Source organism: Zeus faber (assembly GCF_960531495.2).
Source record: "Zeus faber genome assembly, chromosome: 3".
Taxonomy (NCBI): domain Eukaryota; kingdom Metazoa; phylum Chordata; class Actinopteri; order Zeiformes; family Zeidae; genus Zeus; species Zeus faber.
The window spans coordinates 27893719-27917189 of NC_137190.1; the positions used below are offsets into that span (position 1 = coordinate 27893719).

Consider the following 23471-nt stretch of genomic DNA (forward strand, 5'->3'; position numbering starts at 1 on the left):
GGCCACTCACAGGGGGGTGGAGGGGGGGTTCTGATGGAGGGGTTGGGGGTGGGAGATACGACCAGCGTGACGGATGACGGAGCCGTTAGATCCACTTTTTTTCCCCAATAAGGGTCAGTTCAAAGGTCGGTATTTTATGGGATTAATGCAGAAGGAGGTGAGGAGAATTCCAGATGACACGGAGGAGCACAGTTTCTACAGGGAGCTTGTCTGAAATGTTTAACCTCCTACACATGGGCTAGTCTGGTGTTCCTAATGAGAGAAAAAAAAACAAAAACGCTGAAACCATACCTAGGCAAACCATTCTGTTAAAAAAATGTGTTTATTATTATATGAGACATGTACTTTCCCCCCATAATACCATTGCTACACAAAGAAAGAAGTCCATGAGTATTATTCTTACAGGGGGCGGGGGCAGGAGAGGTGTGGACGAGGAGGTTCTGCCATGTGTCAAACTGCTCAGTTCTAACAGTGCAGTACGGCTGAAGCTGTAGGTGTAGGCAGCTACACCTCATTGCGCGCGCGCGCGCGCGCGCACGCACGCACGCACGCACGCACGCACACACACACACACACAGGCTAAACACCCCAATCTGGTCAGAAGTAGAGGACGCATCGAAAACTCCATCTGAACCAGAGCAGCAAAATGTATGTGGTGACAGACTGCGTAGTATCGCGATGAGTTATTGAGTCTGTGAACCAGCAGGCAATCTCAGCCAACCACCGACTCTACACCGCCAGCCATTTTCTGCGCACGCGGCCGCGTACTTTGGACAACACTGGGACAACAAAATAGCAGACAGCCCAATAAACAGGGCCGACCTTGTTGAATTTGCATGCGTTGATTCTGATGGTAGATCTTATCGCGTTAAGTACGACACTCGCCAAGAGTTTCGACGACCTACAGTAGTTCACGTGCTGTTTAGACACTAAGCCGCTGTCACACAGACACGCAGACACACAGAGACACACACACACACACACACACACACACACACACACACACACACACACACACACACACACACACACACACACACCCAATCATTTGCTTGATCACCACTAGTGCTCCTTTTTGCATTATGCCAATTCTGTAGATTACACGCTGGCTAGGCAACAACATGAATACTCATGGTTACTGAGGCTCCTCTCTGTTCTTTTTGCCCATATCCATCAGTCATTTGAGAGACAGGAATATCACACCTCTCTGTTCACTTCACATTAGTGGGAAGACAGTGCTCCGAAGGCAGTGACAAATGGGACCCATTCCACTGTTTTTGAGATCAGGCCCTGGAGTGGCCTGACGTCCCAGTGTTGAAACTGTTGTTACCATTTCCAAGCTAACACTTAAGCCCAAAAGAAGGCTTGGACGCAGTGGATCGCCGCGCCTCCTCTGTTCATGGGCTCGAGGGCAATGGGCGATGGAGAGAGGGTGGAGACGCAGGGAGAATCTTTGGCCACATGTGTGATATTTTCCCTTTTTCTGTGTGAATGAATGTGCGTATCATTCCACTGGGGAACACGCCTCCACACGCAGACACACACACACAAGGCCCTTGCCCCATCCTTAGGCACCGTGGCCCTTGGGGCTCCTGACTTAAGTGTCTGGTCCTACAGCTGGACGAGCGGCATCTCTACGTGCTCTTTCAATAGCTGTACTTGTTGACCACCCTCATCTGTGAAGTCTGTGGTGAAAATCCGTTGGGTTTAGGGGGCACATCTGGCTTTAGCGAAGGGGTCCGTTTCACCCCTGTGCGGGGGAGAGAGCCGTGCCCACTGTAGCTGCTCTGTCGAGATACAGAGGGGGGGTGGGGTGAGTGCATTCCCGCCGCCATCGCTCCGCCATGGGAGTCCAGTCTAGAGGGGGGTGTTGGGGGCATGTAGCCCCCTCTGTTCATACTGTGTTGGCGGGACACAGACACACCCATGGTTACCCCGCTTGGGGAGGTGGAAAGGGACTGCCTATGGGAGGCACTCCGGTGGAGGTGGTAACTCCCTCTTTGCCTCTCCAGGGTTCCCCCCATGCTAAGGCTTCCCGTTGGAGTCGTCGGAGTACTGGTCATCGGAACATCCACTCGCTTGGTGGGGCTGTGTCTAGGCAGGGAGGAGGAGGGGGAGTAGAGCGAGGCCTCTCGACTGGGAACCTTGGGAGGCACTTCAGTCAGGGCCTCCATGGGCTCCAGCATTAGGTGGGGCCTTGGCCGTGGCCCCTCCGCAAGGATGGCCTTGGGGTTGGCTCCAGGGTCGTTGAGATGTTTCAAAAGGTCATTCAAGGTGTTCCTGGCATCTACGGACCTCTTCTGTTCCTTCCTGCTTCCCTTAGGATCTGAGTTCTTGAGCTTCTTGTCGGAAGAGTGAGGCAAAGTCTCTTCTCCGTTGTCGTGGTTGGTTTGGTGGTGGTGGTGGTAGTCATGTGTGGCATTGGGCAGAACGACAGCACTTGGGATATGGGAGTGGCCCAAAGCCAGGTGCGGATGGTGGGCTGTGGAGTGAGGAGGCGGAGGAGAAGAAGGGTAGTACTGAGGGCTCTTGGCAGATGTGTTGGACTCCTTGTGGGAGCTGCTGCCCTTCCCGTGAGCCCGCTCCCACTGGTTCTTGATGGGCTGCAGACCCTTCTGCTGAAGGACTGGAGTAGAATCAGGTGTAGGCAGGGCAGCTAGCTCAGGGAGCTGACAACCATCCCGTAAAATCATGGTCTTTGTATCGCCATTGGGTGTGTTCAGTTCCTTTCCATTGCTCAGGAGGTTTGTGTACATCTTGGGAGAGTCCATGTTTGGCTGGTACTCCTAAGAAAGGGGAAATTTATTTGGAAGATAAAAAAAAGATGCCCAACGGGGTCTTTTCCATCTTGCCACTCTATCATCGGAAAGTATTTTGACATTGTGTAATTTGCTTCAATGGACGTACCTTCACAGGGCTGTCAAAGAGGCCATTGAGCTTGGCAAAGCTCCCGGTGGAGTCAGAACAGGATGGAGCAGACTCGGCGTCCTTGTGCACGTGGCTTGGTTTGCGGAGGACAGAGTCCCGGTAGCAGAAGACCACCAGGCCCGCCAGCAGAGCACCCATGAGGAAGGCGGCGAACACGCAGGTGATAAGGATGTTCATGTGGACCATCTGATTGGCCTCACCCGCCTGTATCTCCCATATGCCTAGAAGTCAACAGAAGATGGGTCAAACCCTGTAATGAAGCCACTTACAGCACCCGGCAAGCATTCCCTTCCCTGCCCCGAAAGCAGAAGTGTGCATGACTATGTGAACTCAACCATGCATGAATTTCTGCCTCTACAGCCCCCCCCCCCAAAAAAGAAAAACGTAGCCAGTAAGCCAGATCCATGTACCGACAGATTCCTATTCCTCTATAAACTAGATTCAAGAGAGATGTGAGAGCGATTGGCCAAAGCTGTTAGGTACCCACATCCAGTTCACCATCTATACAGGAGAAGTGACTCTACGTTAGTTTAGAAGGGGAAAATTGGATTTTGTTGTTGCCTTGTTCCAGTTTTATCTCAAAGCTTTGTCATGCATTTAACCAGTCAAGAACAAGAGAGGGGGTTAGGAGTGCACCTCTATCGAGGACAGAGAACCGGATCATACATTTCACTAAAAATCATCACATCTCAGGGAGTAGTTGGAGGTATTAAGTCACCACAGTTGCCCCTCGGGAGCTGCAGCTCTACTGGAGATTTGTTAGTAACCACAGACATTGAAGAGTTAGTCATCCACCGTGCAGTCAGTGAAGAAGACGTGGCCGGGGCGAGGCTGGCCAATGATCTACCACTCCTGGCTAAAGTGTTACCACAGCCATCGCTACAGGGCATCTACGGGCAGAGGGGAAAGCTAAGGCCAGTTAAGAGCATACGGGAGAACTCAGGGATATTGAGCGGAGGGTTTAATGATTAGAGAGAAGGGGGGGGAGATAAGTTCAAAGAAAGAAGAAAGAAAGAAGGCCTTTCTCCGTACATAAGGAAAAAAAAATCTGTAATGAATATTCCATTGAAAGACGGCGAGTAACAAAAGGCAAAAGGAAAATAATTCAATTACTAATTCAATTTGTCAAAAACAAGATCAAAGGAAATGCAAGTCTGGCTTATTATCTAATGGAAACTAACAGCTGCCATTGTGTTAACATGTATATACTGTATATATATAGAGTGTATGTGTGTGTGTGTGTGTGTGTGTGTGCCTTTGTATGTGTACATGTATGTGTGATTTAATGCGAGTGGTGTTTTAATGCTGTGTCTGTGTCTTAGAAGGAGCAATACTTGGCAGCTATCAGCCTAGGCTCCATGCAGCGTGCTAGTTGTCTCCCTGTAGGGCCTTACCCTCTTGGCCCCCTGGGACAGAGTCTAAAGAATGGGAGGTGGCTGGGTCATCCTGCAGCACAAAGCCCGAGCCGTAGAGCTCTGGAGCGTGCCCGGAGCCGGAGCTCTGAGTGGGAATGAGTACTGGGGGGTGAATGGGCCCACTGGGCACGCCAGTGACTGGCGCTGATGAGAACTCCATGTCTGTGGTGACAAACAAATTGTTAACAAACGGGGCAAACACGTGGGCAAAGCATACCGTTATCATCCCTGTTAGTAAGCGGGAGGGGGGTGGGTGAGGTTTCACTTTAGGGTTAGTGTCTAATGCTGTTTTGGCATTAAATCGTTTTTTCCCCCAACATTTAACATCAAGTGAAATACATGTCATTGACAGTGACAAATTGAGTGGGAAATAAGAGCAGATCTTGAGGTTGAAGGAGGAGTCGGTACACAACAGTAATGACCCAAGTGTGTGTTGTGGAGCATGCAAGAAAGGAGGAAGTGAGCGAGCAGGAAGCCATGAGTGGTAAAAAATGAACAAGTGAAATCTGTGCTGATGTTCGAGCACCGATTGAGGGGCTGCCGTCGCCCTCCCCCCCCCCCGGTCAGACAGGGCGCCCGCAGCGATGAAACACAAAACGGTGAAGCTTGACAAGCGCTTGGAGGGAGGAGGGAGGAGGGAGGAGGGAGGAGGGAGGAGGGAGGGTGGTTTGTTAAAAAATATGAACGAATGAGTGAGTGATCAGGTTGGTAGAAGACACAGGGTTGGAGATGCTGAACTCAAAGAAGGAAAACCATTTGAGTAAAAGATCAAACTAACCAGAGGTCGGGTCGCCAAATGATTTGTAATCTGGCGCTGATGTAGTAGCCAAAAATGCTAAAAGAATTAAAAAAAGAAAAAAAGAAAAAGAAAAAGGGAGGACAAGAAATCAGCATAACATAAAAAGAAAACGGAAAAAAAAAGGAAACTAATAGTGCAGCTCATTTGATTTGCCGATGACGACGCATCTCCATCCCGACGTGGAGATCCTCTGGTTCTGATCGATCCTGAGGGTTCAGCTCGGGCCTTGTTCAGTCGGTGCAAACCAGGGGACTTAGAACTTTAGAAACCGGAAGTAAAACCAGAAGAAACCTCCATGGTCTGCACCGGCTGAAGGTGCGGCCCGGCCCGCCCGAGTACATGTCCGGGTTCCCCGTTAGTCGCAGGCGGCCATGTACCGCATGTGGATGTGGTGTGTTAATACTTCACATAGAGGCATGTAGGGGGACGTAAGCGGGTGGGGTTACTGGTGTGAGTGTGCAGGCTCATGGCGTGTTGGGGTGGGGAGGATGGGTTTGTGTGTCTCTACAGTATGTGAGTCTGCGGTTGTGTGTGTGTGTGTGTGTGTGTGTGTGTGTGTGTGTGTGTGTGTGTTTGAGTATATGTTGCGCATGTCTACGCCCGCCTGTGTGTGTGTGTGTGTGTGTGTGTGCGTGTGACGGATGGAATGGCATGGGTGAGACGGTTAAAGGGTCTTACCGTGACAGTCGCCGAGCTGGACGGTGTTTCCAAACTCGACGTCTTGCTCATACCCGGTCCTGAGAGAGAGAGAGAGAGAGAGAGAGCGAGAGAGAATTATTAACCAAACTTTATTTGAGCAGTTTTGCTAAATGATAATTATTCTGGATGCAAATTCCCCTTTTCTATTCGTCCACTTTAGACCTTTGAGTTGAGCATTTTTACAGCGCTTTTCTAGCCACTGGGCCCACTCAAAGCGCTTTACACGTTCCATTTACGGCCAGCTCTTAGGGGTTAGGTGTAGGCCTCTTGCTCAAGAACAGCCTCAGCAAATTAGCCTGGAGGACCCGGGGATCGAACCGGGAACCCTCCGAGCTGCCGGTTGACCGCTCTCCCGCCGCAGCAACTGAGTGGAAACCAAATGAAAACTCACACGACTCCGGGCTCGATCCTCTCGCAGGCGCCGTGGGGTTTCCAGCCACAGTAGGGGTCTCTCAGCGCGATGCAGGACCTGGGTCAGCGCACACACACACACACACGCGGACACACACGCGGACACACACGCGGACACACACGCGGACACACACACACACACACACACACACACACACACACACACACACACACACACACACACACACACACACACACACACACACACACACACACACACACACACACACACACACACACACACACACACACACACAGTTACATCAATCCACGTGGTGCACCATTAACCTCGCTGATGGACTGAACCTTAACCCCTCTGCAAAGGGCAAGGGTGTTTTTCGATATGACTTTTTATGACGCACACAAGGACGTCCAAAAGTGTAAAGTGATAAAAGGGACGCACCCTCCGACCCATGGTATCGCATGTGTTTTCACTCACTTGTGGCAGGACGAGTGTCGCTCACAGCGGCTGAGGGGGAGGCGGATGACACAGCTGGAGAAGGCAGCGTACAGGCTGTGCGTGTCTTTGTCCACGTGCAGGGACAGGACGCGCTTATCGTCATCGTGGCCGGAGAGACACCTGGAGACAGAGAGAGAGAGAGAGAGAGAGAGAGAGAGTGAGAGAGAGAGAGAGAGAGAGAGAGAGAGTGAGAGAGAGAGAGAGAGAGAGTGAGAGAGAAAAGATAGGAGGTGGATCAGATAAATCTGTCTCGAGTTTCAATCAGTCGCTCTGATCTGGGACCGTTAGGTGCAGAGATTACTGATGAGCTGGGTTTAACCTGCGGACACGCGTGGCCATGAGCCGCGTTCGCGGAGAAAACATATAGTCCCGACACACACGAACGCAAAAACACAGAAACCAGACGCGACGTGAGGAAGTAGAACTTTGCTCCGAGAGAGGAGCAGCTTCCTCAAAAAAAAAAGGGATGGATAGACAGATACATAAAAATAGGCAATAGTAACACAACAATGAGAATAAAAACATCAAACTGGCAATAAGACTTGGAAATTGGCAAATATACAATAAACCAAAAGAAATATCAATAAAGAAAAAAACAAACATGAAAATAAACATTAACCATAAAAATAAGCCTGAAAATAAACATTAACCATAAAAATAAGCCTGAAAAAAAACATTAACCATAAGAATAAACCTGAAAATAAACATTAACCATTAAAATAAACAGTGAATGATATAATTGGCAATATACAATAAACCTAATGATAAACAAAATATAAACCACAAAATTAAAAATACAAATAAAACTAAAACAAGATAAATAAAGCTCAAATATCAACGAAGAAAAATTTCCAATACACACACACACAAAAAAAAAAAAAGAAATCATAAACAATAAAGCAATGCACCTTCCGTATCCACAATTCCCAGTTTGTCACAAATAGGAAGCTGTGCAATTTTGTATGAATTTATATGGTATATTAAATATAATTTGACACATACTGTCCCCACCGGGGAGGGAAAACAAAATAAATGAAAGGGTGTGGCGTAACTCACTTGGCCTTGTTGAAGACGTCGATCTCCTCCAGCAGCAGGCTGTCGTCGAGGGACATGGAGGACGTCTTGGCCAGGACCTTGAGGATGACGCCGGCCTCTGAGCCGATGAACACCACCGTGTAGTTCCTGTGGGGGCCCGCCGTGTTGTCCACCACCAGAGCGGTGAGCCGGTACCTACACACACACACACACACACACACACACACACACACACACACACACACACACACACACACACACACACACACACACACACACACACACACACACACACACACACACACACACACACACACACACACACACACACACACACACACACACACACACACAGAGGGGTGTGTCAGTCATGGCGGATGATACTACATGCAAAGCAGCCAGTTGATTTGAATGAGTTGATCCCTTCCACCCTCCGGCTTCCAGAGGTCGGACTTCATTAACTTATGGCGTTTTTTTTTAAGGGGAAGGCGCGATAGTGGTCAACGCGCTCAATTCCAATTATGTTGTGTTGACTTGGAAGAACATTGCTTGACCACCCCATTTCTTGAGCACCTCCCCGACTTATTCATCCATCCCACGGGTTATGGGAGGGGAAGTTGGGCATCTATCTGTTCGGCCAGGGGGGCGTGTCGCTTACCGGACGCGCGTCTTGGTGAACCAGGGCTCATCGCGGATGGAAGGCACGGCCGTGTCCATGAGCGGGTGCGACTTGATGAACTGCAGCGTCTCGTCCGGGAACTCGATAGAGCTCTTGTAGGACTCGGCCGGGGTGTGGCCCGCGCAGCACCCGGGCCTGGAGCCAGGGAGACAAAAAGACGTGGTGTCAAACGGCGGCTAAAAGGTCAAACGGCAAACCTGCGCGATCGCCCGATGATGAAGTCAATTGAGGTGGACCGGAGCGCACAGAGAATGGGTGGGGGTGGGGGTGGGGGTGGGGGAGGGGGGGAAAGGGGCTTTTATAGATCACAAAAAGCCCCCAAATGGAAACATAAAATATACATACGCACGGTTATCCCCGGCATCAATGATTCACCAGAGTAATGAGCTGCATCGCAGGCTTTGTGGTCTGGGACGCCCATGTACTGGATGTGTGCAGGTTAAATATGCAAGCCGTCTAATTATGGCGGATTAATTATTTAACAGTCGGCAGATGGCGAATGGGCGGACCGAGTTAATAACCAGATCGCCGGTCTGGTTGAAAAAAAAAATAATAATTAAAATAAATAAATAAAACAAATTAAAAAAAAAAATAATAATAAAGATTTGACTTCATGTGGATTAACCTGAACACGGCAGGGTTCAGGGAGGTCTGGGTGACAGCTGGGAAGCAGGCTCCGTGTCATGTGTCACGTCAGCAGGAACTGGGGAAAAGCCGGAGTCCAGCGCCGGAGTGAATTCGTTCAATGCTTTGTGGCTCTAATGCCGGGCAACCATGAACCATGCCATATCAGGTTTGCTTAGATAAGACTTACAAATATGTCCAAGTACCACGCCTGTTTCAATAGTCTCGACAATGACTCAACCGCTTCACCAGGCGACATAATGGATGAAGGTGTGATGCAGTCCAGATTTGGTATATTTGTTGGGCCCTTTCTCACTTCAGGGGTCTCCCTGATCTATCCCCGGTGCCGGCTGCTACCGGAGAACGTCTGAGAAGCCTGGATTGGAGGCGCTGGATTGATTCCCATATACAGGAACCTGAAAAAAAGGGGGTTCCTACCTGGGCTTGGGCAGCTTCTCCTCTGGGAAGGGGGTCCACACCGAGTCGGGGGTCTTCTGCTCCTTGAATCGACCCTGGAAGACCTTCTCGATGTCGGCCATGGAGAAGGCGCAGACCGCCGAGCCCGGGATACTGGGGTGGGGGGAGGCAGCGCCACGTTCACGAGAGCGCCTCAAAACGAGGGCATAGCGGAAACCGGCTGCGGAAGCACATGTATTCGGTACCGACCTGTTCATCTGCGTGGTGAAGACCCCGACCACCGCGGGCACGCCGTCGATGTCGATGATGTCGGTGACGGACTGCAGCACGTCGAAGTAGAAGAAGGACTCCCCGGGGACGGAGCAGTTGAGCCGCGCCTTGACGAACGACGTCCAGTGCTTCTCCAGCACCCGCTGCGAGCCGCCCAAGTCGTTCTTGCAGATCCGCGCCACGCGGGAATACACGGCCTGGCCAGAGAGGGAAGGAGGGGGAGAGAGAGAGAGAGAGAGAGAGAGAGAGAGAGAGACAGAGGACATGGAACGGGATGGAAATAGACGAAGGGAAGTGGAAAGAACGTCACAAAAAACACTTCAACATCGTGAATAATGCATCCCACCGTGCACACGCACACGCACACACACAACACACACACACCGACTCTAAACTTTGCACTTTAAATTTGCACGCTCTGATTAAAACAAACACGCAAAAGTGGAACGCGTCCAGCGGCCGTACGCTGCCGTGTCTTTGTGCGACCGTGCAGGTTTTTCCGCGCAACTCGGGTGCAAATGGGCCGTATGAATGGAGGGGTCGGCGAGCGGCGGAGACGCTATTTAATAATTAACTGATGTAAACCTCCATCAGAGGCCAGGTGTCGCCCTCAGCATTAGTAGATCTACATTATTCATCATCCGGTGGCTCCGCTTCCAGACCACCCCTCCGCTGGTCTGAACGCCTCTGCCGCCCCCCCGCCCCCCCCTCGACCGGCGCCAGGAAGTGTTTACTCCCCAGAAATGGAAAGAAAGCGTTCACGTTAATCTGGGATGGGTGTTATGTGCGGATAACGGCCCGCGGTCCTACCTTGCCGAGGTTATTGTGCTCCACCGCAATCTCCCGGTAGAAGAAGTAGACGAAATTCCCATACTCCACCGCGTGCAGGAAATGAGGTTCTGAGAGAGAGAGAGAGAGGGAGAGAGTGAGAGAGAGAGCAAGAGTTGAAGTGTGTTTCTGCACCGTCACTGCCACTGTGAATGCTGAATATTTCAGATTCCCTCCCCTGTGTGTGACTGGGAGTGACCTAGATTGCCTGGGAGAGACAGAGCGGGGCCCTGTTCCCAGGGAGTCAGGACGGAGCGGGTCGCTCTCTGACCCTACGTGTAACCATTTCCCCATTACCGTGTGGCCATTATTCACAATAACAAAGACAGGAAAAAAGAAATGATCAATTAAATCCGATTGCATTTGCAGTAGCATAATGTGGCTCTCTCTCTAACTCTCTAACTCTCTCTAACTCTCTAACTCTCTCTCTCTCAGTTTATTGTACATTACCATCTTGGAAATCTCCCATCCAGTCTTTAGGTTTCTCTTTCTGGTTCACTGTCAAGTTTATTTGGTTATTGTACATAACCATTTGTTGAGTAATTTAAGTAATTTTCTTTATTGTTTGCTGTTATTTTTTGGGATATATTAGTTTTTTATCATTAGGTTTAGTGTATATTGCCATATTTTATTGTGTACAGTTAACCGTTTTATTGTATATTGTAATTTCTCTCAGATATTGCCATTTTCTTGGTTATGTTTCTTTTTCTATTGCTTGATTATAATTGCCCATTTTGTTGTGATCTGCTCTGACGCTGTAATCTCCCTTCGGGGATGAATAAAGTCTCCATCTATTTATCGATCTATCTGTCTATCTATTAATGCCCATGGAATAGCATCTATTTGCATTGTAAAACGAACATATCATCACATACAATCATGCCCTGAAAACAACAATCCTCGCTATAAAATGCTGCTCGCGGTTGGTTCACAGGCGTTCACCTTTCAGCCACTTGGAGTCGTATTTGATGGTCCGCAGCGCCGAGCCGTCCCCCATGCTGCGGTAAATGACTGCGTCGCTGGCCTGGAAGTCGGCTACCGTGGCCGAGTACAGCTTCCCGTCTGAAACACACGGCGAGATTAGATGTGGGCGATAATGAGAGCGTGAATAGATTGCATTCGTTGAGAGAGATCCTCGGTGTGTGTGTGTGTGTGTGTGTGTGTGTGTGTGTGTGTGCGTGTGCGTGTGCGTGTGCGTGTGCGTGTGCGTGTTTCGCACCGGCGAACAGAGCCACGTTGGTCTGCTTGGAGTCGAAGGGGCATCGAGCCAGACCGCTGATCTCCTCCCCGTCTAACTCCAGGTTATCCAGCTGAGAACCATGTGACAGAACAAAAATGGGTGAGAAGCGGGGACACGGGGGGGTCAGAAATTACACAAATATGCACATATACATAGAGTACTGTAGTTATTTAAGTCATATACTGTATGTTTAAGGTATCCAGACACAGGACTGTCCAAATAAAATGTATTCAAATATATTTCTACCCATTTGTACTCATTTACTAGTATGTGCTCATTTAAAGTACAGCTTTAACTGGTCATGGATATGATGTATACGTATAAAAACTTAGTTTATCATACTTATTAATAGTGTTATGATTAAAAAAAAAAATTGGCTAATCAAAAGTAACCAAAAACACGTGAAAAATAAAGCTTCTAACACACTTCCAGGTACAACTGGTGGTTTTCAATTTAACTCAACTTAACTCAACGAGCATATATAAAGTGAAGCCTTATAGTACTGTATTCATAAAAAACACACTTAAGTATACTGTTTTCCCCCCGTGGTTGTTATTGTTTATGACACCAGAAAGCCACTGACCCTGTAGTATCTGCACATGGGGTTGAAGCCGTTGGTTCCACAGATGAAGACCAGGTCGTCGTTTCGGGGAACCAGCACCTTGATGAAGTTGTGGCACTCGTCCTGGGAACGGAGAGCGGAGCAGTGAATATTAAATACGGAACGATTCGGGGGATTCGGTGGTGGGGGTGGGGGTTTACGAGGCGGATGAGTTGGGACGCCACCGCTGCTACTCACTCTGTGTTTTCCCTTGACGGCACACATTTTCCTGTCGACATCGCCCGATCGCCATGTCAGCTTCTGGAAAGGACGGGAGATGTAGAGGAATCATTAGGTAAGGACGCACACGCACGCGCGCGCACACACGTGCACACACACATGTGCACACACACATGTGCACACACACACACACACACACACACCAGCCGGTCCATTTTCTCACCCTGTACGGAATGATTTCGTTCCTGTAGGATTCTCTCAGACTCACAAGGTACACCTGGTCTCTGTGGGCAGACAAAACAAACACACGGCGTCGGCGGTCATCGATTGCTCATATCTTGTTCAGCCGCTGACTGGTCGAGTCACATTTGAAACGACTCGGGATCCGTCGCCCGAGACGACCAGTGCCCTTTCCCGCGGCTTTTCCTAAGAACCAGGGTATCAAATGCATAATCGGGGAAATGGGGCATCGGTGCAAAAATCCTGTGCCAAGAGCGGTATTAAATCAGTCTGCTGTATTTAAGTAAAGCTGCTGGAGGTCCTGCAGTTTATTGCATTGGCACTGATAGAGAAAAAAGGATTACAATCATTGTGTTCTAAAAAAAAAAAAAAAAAGTTATGGATCGGTGTTTGGTATAAGTTGATCGTTTGGGACTCTTGGAACTCACCATCAGAAGTGATGGTGCGTCTCTCAATGAACACAGGAATAATAATCTCTTATAAATACTTTTTATTATTAATTTATTCAATCAAATTCATCAACTGATGACCACTGTCACAGGCAACCACACCAGCTAGTGGCAACACTTTGAGACGGGACATAGAAACTACGTATAATGGGAGGAGACTTGACGAGATGAATGTGGTAGGGATGTTAATAACCGTTTAACCGTTAACCAAATTAAATCAGAATAAGAAATAACACAGATTTTGGACCGAATTTTGACCGATTAATACTATCAAAAATATATTTATCATCCCCCTTATTTATTATTATAATTCTTAATTATAATTATAATAAAGTTCAATAAAAAAAGAAAAACATAATTCAATCTTTTTTGGGGGGGGGGGGGGCAAAATTGTAATCGTGTCTGATAACGGTTAATGATCGATTAACAAGGGTTGGATAATTGTCAGATTTTTTTTTTTTTTTAATTAGCATCCCTAGAATGCAGATTTGTTCAATTTCACATTAATAACAGGAAAGAGATTTGTCATATGTAGCGCAAAGGTTTATTGTAGGGTGAATGAGTTGCTACATGACATTATAAACGGAAGGCATATTAATTATAAAACAATTATAAATCAATATTCCGTCCTTATATTTCCTATCCTTTTATTTAATAAATAGCTGTGCAATAAGCGCACTAATGTGCAGCCAGTCGGCCATTATCGCGGATTAAGCCCTGACAGGGAGATCAGGTCTTGTATCACACCCACGGGGTAATTTTGCGATAATGACCAGCTGGCTGTACATTATCTCGGACACAACCAACCCCTACAGGACGATGCATTTGTCCAATTTAAGTAAAAAGCATGGAAAAAAAGGGCCTAAATCAACGGATCGTTTTCAGCGATGCAGTTACGGCTGATTAACAACAGTGTTAGTTTCATACCGGACGCTGCCAGAGTGTGATTTGCTACCACTGAGTATTAGTGCCACCGGTCCACGTTTTAATCCTAACTCCAATAAATACCAAAGGAGGCGTGTAAAGGTGGCAAGGAAACCCTGACACCGCACCGGGGCCCTGGGTGAAAGATGTCATCCCTTAATCAATAGCAGCCAGACGGATGAGATAGGGGTGCCCGAGACACCACGGATCCAATAACACCGAAAGCTTTTTACATCCCTGTGCACCGAATCTCTCGCCTGCCAGGGAGCGAGCGAGGGGGGGAAAAAAAACAAGACAGAATGGTGTGCAAGTTTATACACACAAACGGGCCTGTGTGTGTGTGTGTGTGTATGCTATACCTGCCAGCGATGAACAGAGTGTCCTGTATCTTCGTCATCAGTTGAAAGTCGAGGCGATGCTGCGACTCGTTTCCAGAGGGCCGGCCTCTGAACACGGGGTACTGCCGCGAATCTGAGACAAAAAAACACACACGGGGGAAACCTTAACAACAACAATAACAACAATAACGAAAAGGCTCATCTAACTCTTTGCTGGCGCTACTTATTGAAGGTCTCGTCCATGATGACTGTGCTGTGGGGTGCGGCGTGAGCCTCTTTGGGATGAAAACCGCTAAATGAAAAATACGTAAAGTAATTGATACTGCAGGACTCGGAACATTGCACAAATGATCTAAAATTGCTTTAATGTTCCACACGTTAAGTGCAGCAGTAGTGGTGTTAAGTAGCAGTAAGTTGCGGGTCACAGAGGAAACAGCGGTAATAGCTGCAGCAGCAGCAGCATTATTGTTATATATTATTATTAATATTCATGGTAAAAGTGCTCACATCAGACACATACTCGCAGTTCCTGCCGTACTGACAATACAAGGCTGTCCGCATTGATAAGACATGAATATGGAAACGCTTTTCCCAGCTCTGTGTAATGCAATGACTCAGTACAGTGACTACTAATGCAGTGTATTATTGTGATGCTATAGTGCAAATACCCCCGCCGTTTATTCACTTATATACTGTAGGAGATACTCTTGTGTGTGTGCGTGTGTAAGTGCGTGTGCGTGTGTGCGTGTGTGTAGTCCGTACGTATGTGTTCCCCGCACACCTCAACAAGGGAGGAGGAAGAAAGGAACCCACCCCATACAACAAATGAAGCCAGGCCGGGCTCCACCGTCAAGAACCCAACGGTTGTTTTTTTCCCCTTCATGAGTCCAAACAAACCAACCGTCTCAGCGGTACTCACAGTGCGCGTCGACCACGTCCAAGGGCGCGTTGTCCTCCGGGAAGCTCACGGCGAGGAGCGTGCGCGAGGCAGCCAGCAGCAGCAGCAGCAGCAGCAGCAGCAGCGACGGCGGCGGCGGAAGAGGCTGAACTCTCCGGCCCATGGCTCCTCACACACACACACACACACCACACTTCCTGCTGTACACCGACCGAACTGTTACCTGGAAACGCACACAACAAAACCCCGCTCCATCACACATGTGTTTTTCAGTGCCACTAGATATGTGATCACACTGCGAAACAACATTAAACTCATGGATGGATGGATGCATAATGGGTGGATGGATGGATGGATGGATGAATAGAGACCCTTTGTAGCCAATGACCAATGCAATCTCTGTGTAGAGTTTAAGGGACCAAAAAGAGCAAAAAAAAAAAAGGTAGAGGCGAATGTAGCGCTGGACGAGATTTACAAACATCAGGATTTTTCTGGACCAATACCTCCATATAAGTATATATTAGTTCTTTCATAACATATTTACACAGTAGAAATGTCGGAGTAATGTGGATATTAAATCCAAGCCAGTGGAGGCGTTGACTAGAACAGCTAGAACAGACTATGAAGTTCAGAAAGGTGTGTTACATTACTGTAATGCAGCCTTAAAGACCTTTAACTTAATTGCAACGATGCGATACGTTGTCCTGTCCCAAGCGAATGTTAAAACAAGGTATGCCTCATATTTAGCGGTGCAACGGCTCACAAACTTCACGGTTCGGATCATATCACGGTTTTGAGGGATCAGAGCAATTTTCCCATCAGCAAAAAAAAAAAGGAGAGGGGGGGACAAAAAGGACTTTGCTTTCCATTTATTCTGTAAAAAACTTAAAGGAAGGAACTTTTGGCCATGGTCTTAAATGCAGAGGTTCCTTCAGGTTCAATCCCAAGAACCTGCAACTCTGACCTTTGGTAGCTATCTTCTCGGTATCTAACTTTCAGAACAATATCCATCTCTTTACGGGACAGCCTGGAAAAGGGTCCCGACACACACACACACGCGCTCGCAAACATGCACGCACGCACACACACACAGACACACAGACACACACACACACACACACACACCCCCACACACGGGCTGCCCAGTGTGTGTTCTTGCTGAGTGGACTCTCCGTGGCAGGGCTTTGGCTCTCCCCCGCTCCACCTCTCGCAGCATCTGCTGTCCGAGGGAAGGTCAGCCAACTGGCTTGACGGGGCACCTCGGCGCAGGTCTGGGTGGAGCGGAAGTGGCCCAGCGGGCCCGCTGCCCCCGTACATCTGTGCTAGTGTGGTGGGCTTCACTGATCTCCACCAGAACCAGTTATGACCCCAGTTGCCTCCCCTCAGCACTCTGGTTACTAATACTGCTCTGTCCGCTTCACGGTGGTGTTATGATTGACCCATCCACGTTACATGCGGAGCTGCAGAGGTGTCCTTTATTTGTTTGTTTGTTTGTTGTGTTTTACAAGCCAGTCATTTTGGGGAGCAACACAAATGACCCCGGCGGTGTATTGTCATATGACGCGCCAAGTCAGTACACCGGCGGGGGTGGTGGAGGGGTTTTCTTTTTCCACTGATTTGTGTCACATGCGAGTGTACCCAACAGCACTTTTGAGACGGCCTGCGTCTGTGCATATTAATGAACAGTGTAGAGTCAAATATTTATAAGGCAAACAAATTATTCATGCGGGCAAAGCCTGAACGGATATAAACAATTTACCGGAGACGACACACATGCAGAGGGACGGATTAGCCGGGAGCGCGGCGGGACGCAGACGGGCGCGCGCGCACGCACGCACGCACACACACAAAATACGTAAACACTTTGTCCACATGCAGCCAGCCGAAAATGGACCCAACACACAGATACATTCACGCACGCACGCACACAAAGCAGTATTGACACATTTTTCAATTAGCCCCGGAGCACACCTGCTCCAGTGCAGTGTGGGAGCCCCGCCTGCCAAACCATTAGGGCTCTGATTGATCTGCACAGGAAGCATGGTGAATTGGCCGGCCAAAGGAAATCCATGGACTTCGCTCCATATTGGCTCATCAGCCCTTTTTGACAACTTCCGACCCCCCTCACCCCCTCCAGCTCCAGCCCCCCCCCCCCCCCGGCATCGCATCCACAGGTTTATGTAAAAATGTAGATCGACGAGAAATGGCAGCAATGGCCGGCGCGCACGGAGCTCCACGCCAATACCGGAGCGGCAACAATCAGGGCTTGATCAGGGCATTTATGATGTGTCACTGCCTCGAATAAGAGGGGAGGGAGGGAGGGGGTCGGCGGCGGATGAGAGGAACTGGAGAGAGAGAGCGAGAGGGAGAGAGAGTGCGAGAGGGAGAGAGAGAGCGAGAGCGAGCGAGAGTGAGAGAGCTGCCTGCAAATTTGTTTGAGCGCCCGACGGTGTGTAATCACTGCCATCCAGGACTCTGTGGAGCGGTCGGTCGCATGAAACGCAGATCTCATTATCAGCGCGGGTAAGTGCTGTGCCCGGGCGAGTCCGCGCTTCGCCCCAATTAGTCCAATTATTAGCCAAATTAGGGGTTTGACGTGTCAACAAGACGAGCGAGGTTCTACGGGAAGCAAGAGCAAGGTCGCTCCCTCACCGCCGTCTATAATTTTAAGCCACGAGGCTCGGCGGGGGGAAGGGGGGGGCACGTACTCTCTAATTTAGACACGACGATGCTCCGGCCACAAGCAGCGGCTCGCAGATCCAGACAGAAGGGCAAGTGTCACCCACTTGATCTAAACGAGAAGTGATGACACAGCCTGGAAAATAGAGCAAGAGAGAGAGGGAGGGGAAAGCACGACAAACTAAGTCGTATTCGCAAGTCGAGAGGCACGGAACAATAAACACGGCGGTTTAAACCCCTCCGACAATGAATTCCTTCCCTCTCCGACTGATCCCCGGGACAGAAATACACACGGCGAGCACAAGTGAAACGGAGGAGAGCGATATATTTACATTAAAAAAAAATAAAGGGGGGTTGGGTGGGAAGCAAACTCAAAAGCCGGCGCCACATTTCAATTCAGCGACGTTATCATGCACCCTCCTGGCTCCGACTTGGCTTTATTCGCAGGTAAAACCCCCCCGGCTGCGGGGAAAAGGACTGAGTCCATATCGCTTCCTCTTGAATACGCACGCGCGCACACGAACACACACATGCGCGCACGCTTTATGTGTACTTCTCTCTCACTAAACAACGTAAGAAAATCTAAAAACACCTCCTTCTAGAGGCCCAAGCTCCCATCTCCCATGATTCCTTGCATGGTAATGGCAACCGTGCCGGGGCGAGCGAGCGAGCGTCTCTCCCCAGAAACTTTAATGCAAAACAGAAACAGAAGACACTTGGAGGTCAGGGATCTAAAATTACTTCTCAATCTTTAGTGAGCCCAGCGTGCTTTCTATTGACTATTCCTACGCCGCTCTCTCGTTCCAGCCCTCCAGTGTGAGTGTGTGTGTGTGTGTGTGTGTGCGTGCGTGTGTGTATATAGGCCTCGACAGGCCTGGAGACGCTGAGCTTGTCACGCAAGGCAGCACAATTCAGCCGTGCTCCTCTCGGCCTCTGTTATTACAGGCTTTTCGGTGTCCTACAATCACGCACTTTCCCCGACCATGTTGGCTCAGGCCCGCAGACTTAAACGTTTACGGAGTGAGGGATATCCAGGGGATCTCTACTGGGGTCTTTACTCCTAACCCCCCCCTCCTCCCAGTTAGAGCCGAAGTTTAGAGATTTAAACGTCTCAGGCGTATAAGGAGAGAGATCGGCTCACAGTGTATTCTCTCAGCGGGTGAGCTTTCATTTTTGTATGCCCCCCACCCCCCGACCCTGCGCCCACCCCCAACTACCCACATCCTACTGGGAGGAATTGGGGCCAATAAAAGGGGCTGGCTGGCAAACAACATTGCTGTGCGAGAAGTTGTAACCTGCATGGGAATGTGCTTGGTGCGTGTAATCCCGGCGGAACAATGGCCACTTGCCTCCTCGGGGGCGACTTGCCCTGTCATTTTGCACCACAAACTCCCGGTGCGGGAAATCAGATCGCTGGCGAGTTGGGTTTCAGGGCGCCCTTCCATTCATTTACCGATCCAGCACGCACCCGTCGTATACAGGTGCGGCCGTGTGTGGGTGTGTCAGGGAAATGTGGGCCAACGGTCTTCCTATAAGCTCCAACTCTGACTCGGGAGTCCTGCAAACCTCAACGTAGTTCAACAATACACACCATCCCAAAATGACTCAGTATTTAGGGGGCGTAGACTTGTTGCATTTGAGCTTTGGCATTTGCTGCTCTCTTCCCTACCTCGGCGGAAGGGGTTGGACCCTGGAGAAAGGCTGCTCTCAGCAGTAGCTCCTGCTGTAGTAAAACACAATGGGCACTGAGCTGCAGGTGTGACCGACAAAACAAAAGGGGGCTTTTCGGCTGTGCAACACAATAGCTCCCCATCCCCAAACAACACACACACACACACACACACACACACACACACACACACACACACACAGAATTAAAGGCTAAGTCTCGCTAATATAGTTTGGGTCGGGCAGACCTGTACGAACAACGCGGTATACTGTACTGTCAGCCCGTTCCAAGTTTAGGTCGACCGCTGGGGCTGTAGAAGGGTTAATGCTGATCACTGGAGGGTGATACGCAGCTGGTTCCGGGGTTACGGGCAGTTGGAAGCGGAGGTTAACTGTGGTCGTTTTGGCCAATGAGCCCTGACAGCGTGGTCAGCAGGGCCGAATGAGTCGCAAAGCCCTGGTGACCCGCCGAGTCCCGCGGTTCAACGCCGCCCACGTGCAACCATCGCACCGAGGGTCGAGGCTGGGGGCCCGGTAACAAGATGGGTGTCAAGGGATGGATTCATTTACATATTCACAGGCTCCACTTATACACATTTTTTTGTCCGAAAACCAATGTCTTCTTCTTTGCCGTTCTAATATCACACGGTGATCAAAGGATCTGTGAAAATAGATGAATATTTTTGTGTCGACTATTTTTTTTTTTTACTCAAAATATAGACTTTAAATAGATTTTGCATAGGAAGCTATTAAACATCTATACTTGTGTATGATGCACTTACGGTGCTTACGTCCACAATTTTGGGCATGACAGCTGCGTCTTTGTTCTCTTCTAAACTGATTATGCTAATTCAGATCTTTTTTTTTTACGACTCAAAATAGACAGTTGTTACTTTCTTTTACATTACGTCATATAGCAGACGTTTTTGTCCGAGGCAACTTACAATAGGCACATTTTAGTGGAAGCAACTGTATATCACAGTCACGGCTAAACTGTCTGTGGGAATAAGTGGCATTAGTAGAGTTAGGGAATTTGTTTTTTTTTTTTTTAGTAAAAGGGGGCTCAAGACCATTATAATCCTTTTAATGACTGTATTAATCCATTAATCTTTAAAGTTGTTTCCCCTACAGACAGAATAAGCATATGGTACAGCGTGGCATTTTGCTACCTCTGCCACAATGTTGTCCTGGCCACTCAGCAACAAGACAAGCAAAATACACTTTTGCTCAACCCCGGGAAAATGAATAATAAAAAAGTACCACTGATTTTTTTGAAAAACTACATTTATATCACTCTAAAACATGAAAACACCCATGTGTCTCTCTTTTCGATTCCCATTTACAAATGCCTTTTTTTGCCCAAAAAAAAAAGATGCATTTTGCACCCATTCACCAATCACTATTGATTTTTCTTCACATCGACAAAATGCAATCCATCTCCTCCCCTGCTGCTTTTTGGGGTATACTTGATGGCAGGAGAAAGAAGGGGGAGTTTAACATGCAGGATCCACGCCGTACTCGGATGGTAATGTTGGGTATTGTCCTGGATTGGGTGGGTGGGGGGGCATTCAGGATCGATCCGTGGTAAATCTTTTCAGAGCTTTTTGGAGTCCACATGTGGGCTCGATACAAAGGGGGACAAAGAGAGGGGGACAGCGGTGGAGGGACTGCGGTGACGGGGATGCGCTCAGCCGCTTTCACCGCTAAAGAAAGCCGCTGGGGTGATGGGTCTCTACAAAGGCTCTCCTCACGGGTCCAAAATAATAGAATAATTTCGAGAAAAAAAAAAAAAAGTATCGTGGAAAGGAGGACCCTATGGGTGTATTCATTACTTAGTCAAACTAATAAATAATAAGCAGTCGAAGCCCCGTCAGTGATCCACTCGTCTTGTCCTCCTCGACCTTCATGTTGGAGCGTCAATTGCATATGGATGATCGGTGGAAATCACACAAATCTAACTTTAAAAAAATATATCCGAGGCAAACTTCCACCTCTTGTTGCTTTTAGCCCCCTTTTACACAGCCTGCTGCGGGTGCGGACAAATAACAATAATTTTAAAAAAGGCGCATGTCTGCTCAGTGGATGACATTTAATCCACTGTCCATCTCTGACCACAGACCGACGCTCGGCTGGAAGTACATGGAGGGCGTTTCACAATCACTATCTGTTTATCCGGACAAGTGCATTTCCATTAACTGGGATTTGGTCTTGTTCAGACTTGGTGCATGATTGGTTGAACTGTTTAACACCCCAAAAAGGCAGAACCAAATATACCAATATCCCTAAATATACCTACAAATCATGTACTATGTACTTGTAAGGCTGAGTGGCTGTATGGCTGCTAGTATTGGTTGTGGGTAGAAATAGAGATCGCATGTTTATTGATTTAACTTTAAGTACACATTTTCCAAATAAAACTGTCTGTAAAAAACACAAGAAAATGAGGGGAATCGATATGTTGATATACGGGGGGTGGAGCGCCTCCCGGACAGAGATAGCCTCGAATTTACGCGTTTCACCCGTGAAAACTTGCTTGTAAAGGAGGTCCGCAATCACATCATCTCATTTATAGGTTGAGATATATCATTTAAAAAAAAAAAAAGCCACGTAAACACGCAATTTTCTGAAGAATAGGAGAAAAACAAAATCCATTCCGTCGAGAGGAACCTACCTGGAGTATCCCAATTTACTCATGGGTGGGAAAATCCGGTGCGACGGTGTATTCCTTTTGTAATCCATTTAACGTTTAATTCCTAAAAGAAAACAAAAACAATTCTTCGGTGTTCAATTTCGGAGGGTGCCCCCCCTGTCTCTACTGGTCCCGTTTTTTTTTTCCCCCTCCCCCCACGAACTTTAGCTCCGGCTCCGCTCGGCACCGAGTGTCCGCGCTGTGGCCCGGCTCTCTGCTGACTGATCCCGGCTCAAAAAGACGCTCAAACAGCCTCCTCCCCCTCCCTCCCTCCCTCCTCTCCCCTTCCTCACCGCCACCACCCACTCTACTACTATCCCTGCTATTAACTTTGGAAAACCAATGGAGGGGGGTTGGAAACGTAAACATTAACATAGCCCCCCCCAACAATGACTTCACAAACACACGTTTTCAACAGACGCGCGTTACATTGACGTCGTTTAACAGACGCGCGTATTTTCGGACCGTTGCGATCAGTGACTTTCGCACGGTGCGCTCCTTTCCCACATCCCACCAACCTTTGTCTTTTTCTTTTAGACTCACCTCATTTGAAATGATGTTTTGGGGTTTTTTTTTTTTGTTTTGTTTATTTTGCAGTTTCCCCCGCTTTTGTGGTTGCGTTTAAATCCACACACACACGCACACGCACACAAAAAAAAGCGGCTCCGTGCAGCAGCAATCCAACTCCGCTCCTCTCTCCTGGAATATCTCCCTCTTTCTCTCGCTGGCCAGGGAGAAAAACAAATGCACGGCAAACGGTGTAATTCGATCCGTGCTAAGTCAATCCATCAGCAGCCGCGCCGAGCAGCCTACCAATGAGCCGAGCTCTGGCTCTGGTCCCGCCCCCGAACCCCCCCTCCCTCCCCCCCTCTCGCTCGCTCCCTCCCTCCCTCCCTCCCTCTCTCTCTCTCTCTCGCTCATGCAAGAGCGCTTTCTTTCCAAGAGCACTGGAGAAAAAAAGAAAACTCACCCCCTCCACCTCTCCTCTCCTCTCCTCGGT

General features: G+C 48.7%; 1 protein-coding gene across 1 annotated transcript; it reads right to left on the reverse strand.

The window, feature by feature from the left end:
* Positions 1-1449: 1449 nt before the first annotated feature.
* Positions 1450-22537, reverse strand: sema6d (semaphorin 6D). The gene is made up of 20 exons (XM_079997549.1): positions 22454-22537; positions 15457-15658; positions 14559-14670; positions 12810-12870; positions 12605-12667; positions 12389-12490; positions 11785-11875; positions 11508-11627; positions 10548-10636; positions 9717-9934; positions 9489-9620; positions 8406-8561; positions 7769-7942; positions 6692-6832; positions 6233-6310; positions 5821-5879; positions 5122-5178; positions 4323-4505; positions 2908-3149; positions 1450-2786 (listed from the first exon to the last, which is right to left on the reverse strand). The coding sequence occupies exons 2-20, from the start codon at positions 15596-15598 to the stop codon at positions 1647-1649; spliced, it is 3360 nt and encodes a 1119-aa protein (XP_079853675.1). The 5' UTR covers positions 15599-15658; positions 22454-22537; the 3' UTR covers positions 1450-1646.
* Between the last annotated feature and the right edge of the window lie 934 nt (positions 22538-23471).

Coding starts and splice junctions, on each gene's coding strand:
- sema6d (XM_079997549.1), bottom strand. CDS start 15,598: ATGGGCCGGAGAGTTCAGCCTCTTCCGCCGCCGCCGTCGCTGCTGCTG. Junction 6,833..7,768: donor GACGTCTTCAACAAGGCCAA/GTGAGTTACGCC, acceptor CTCTGTCTCCAG/GTGTCTCTCCGGCCACGATG. Junction 3,150..4,322: donor TGTCCCAGGGGGCCAAGAGG/GTAAGGCCCTAC, acceptor GTTGACTTCTAG/GCATATGGGAGATACAGGCG.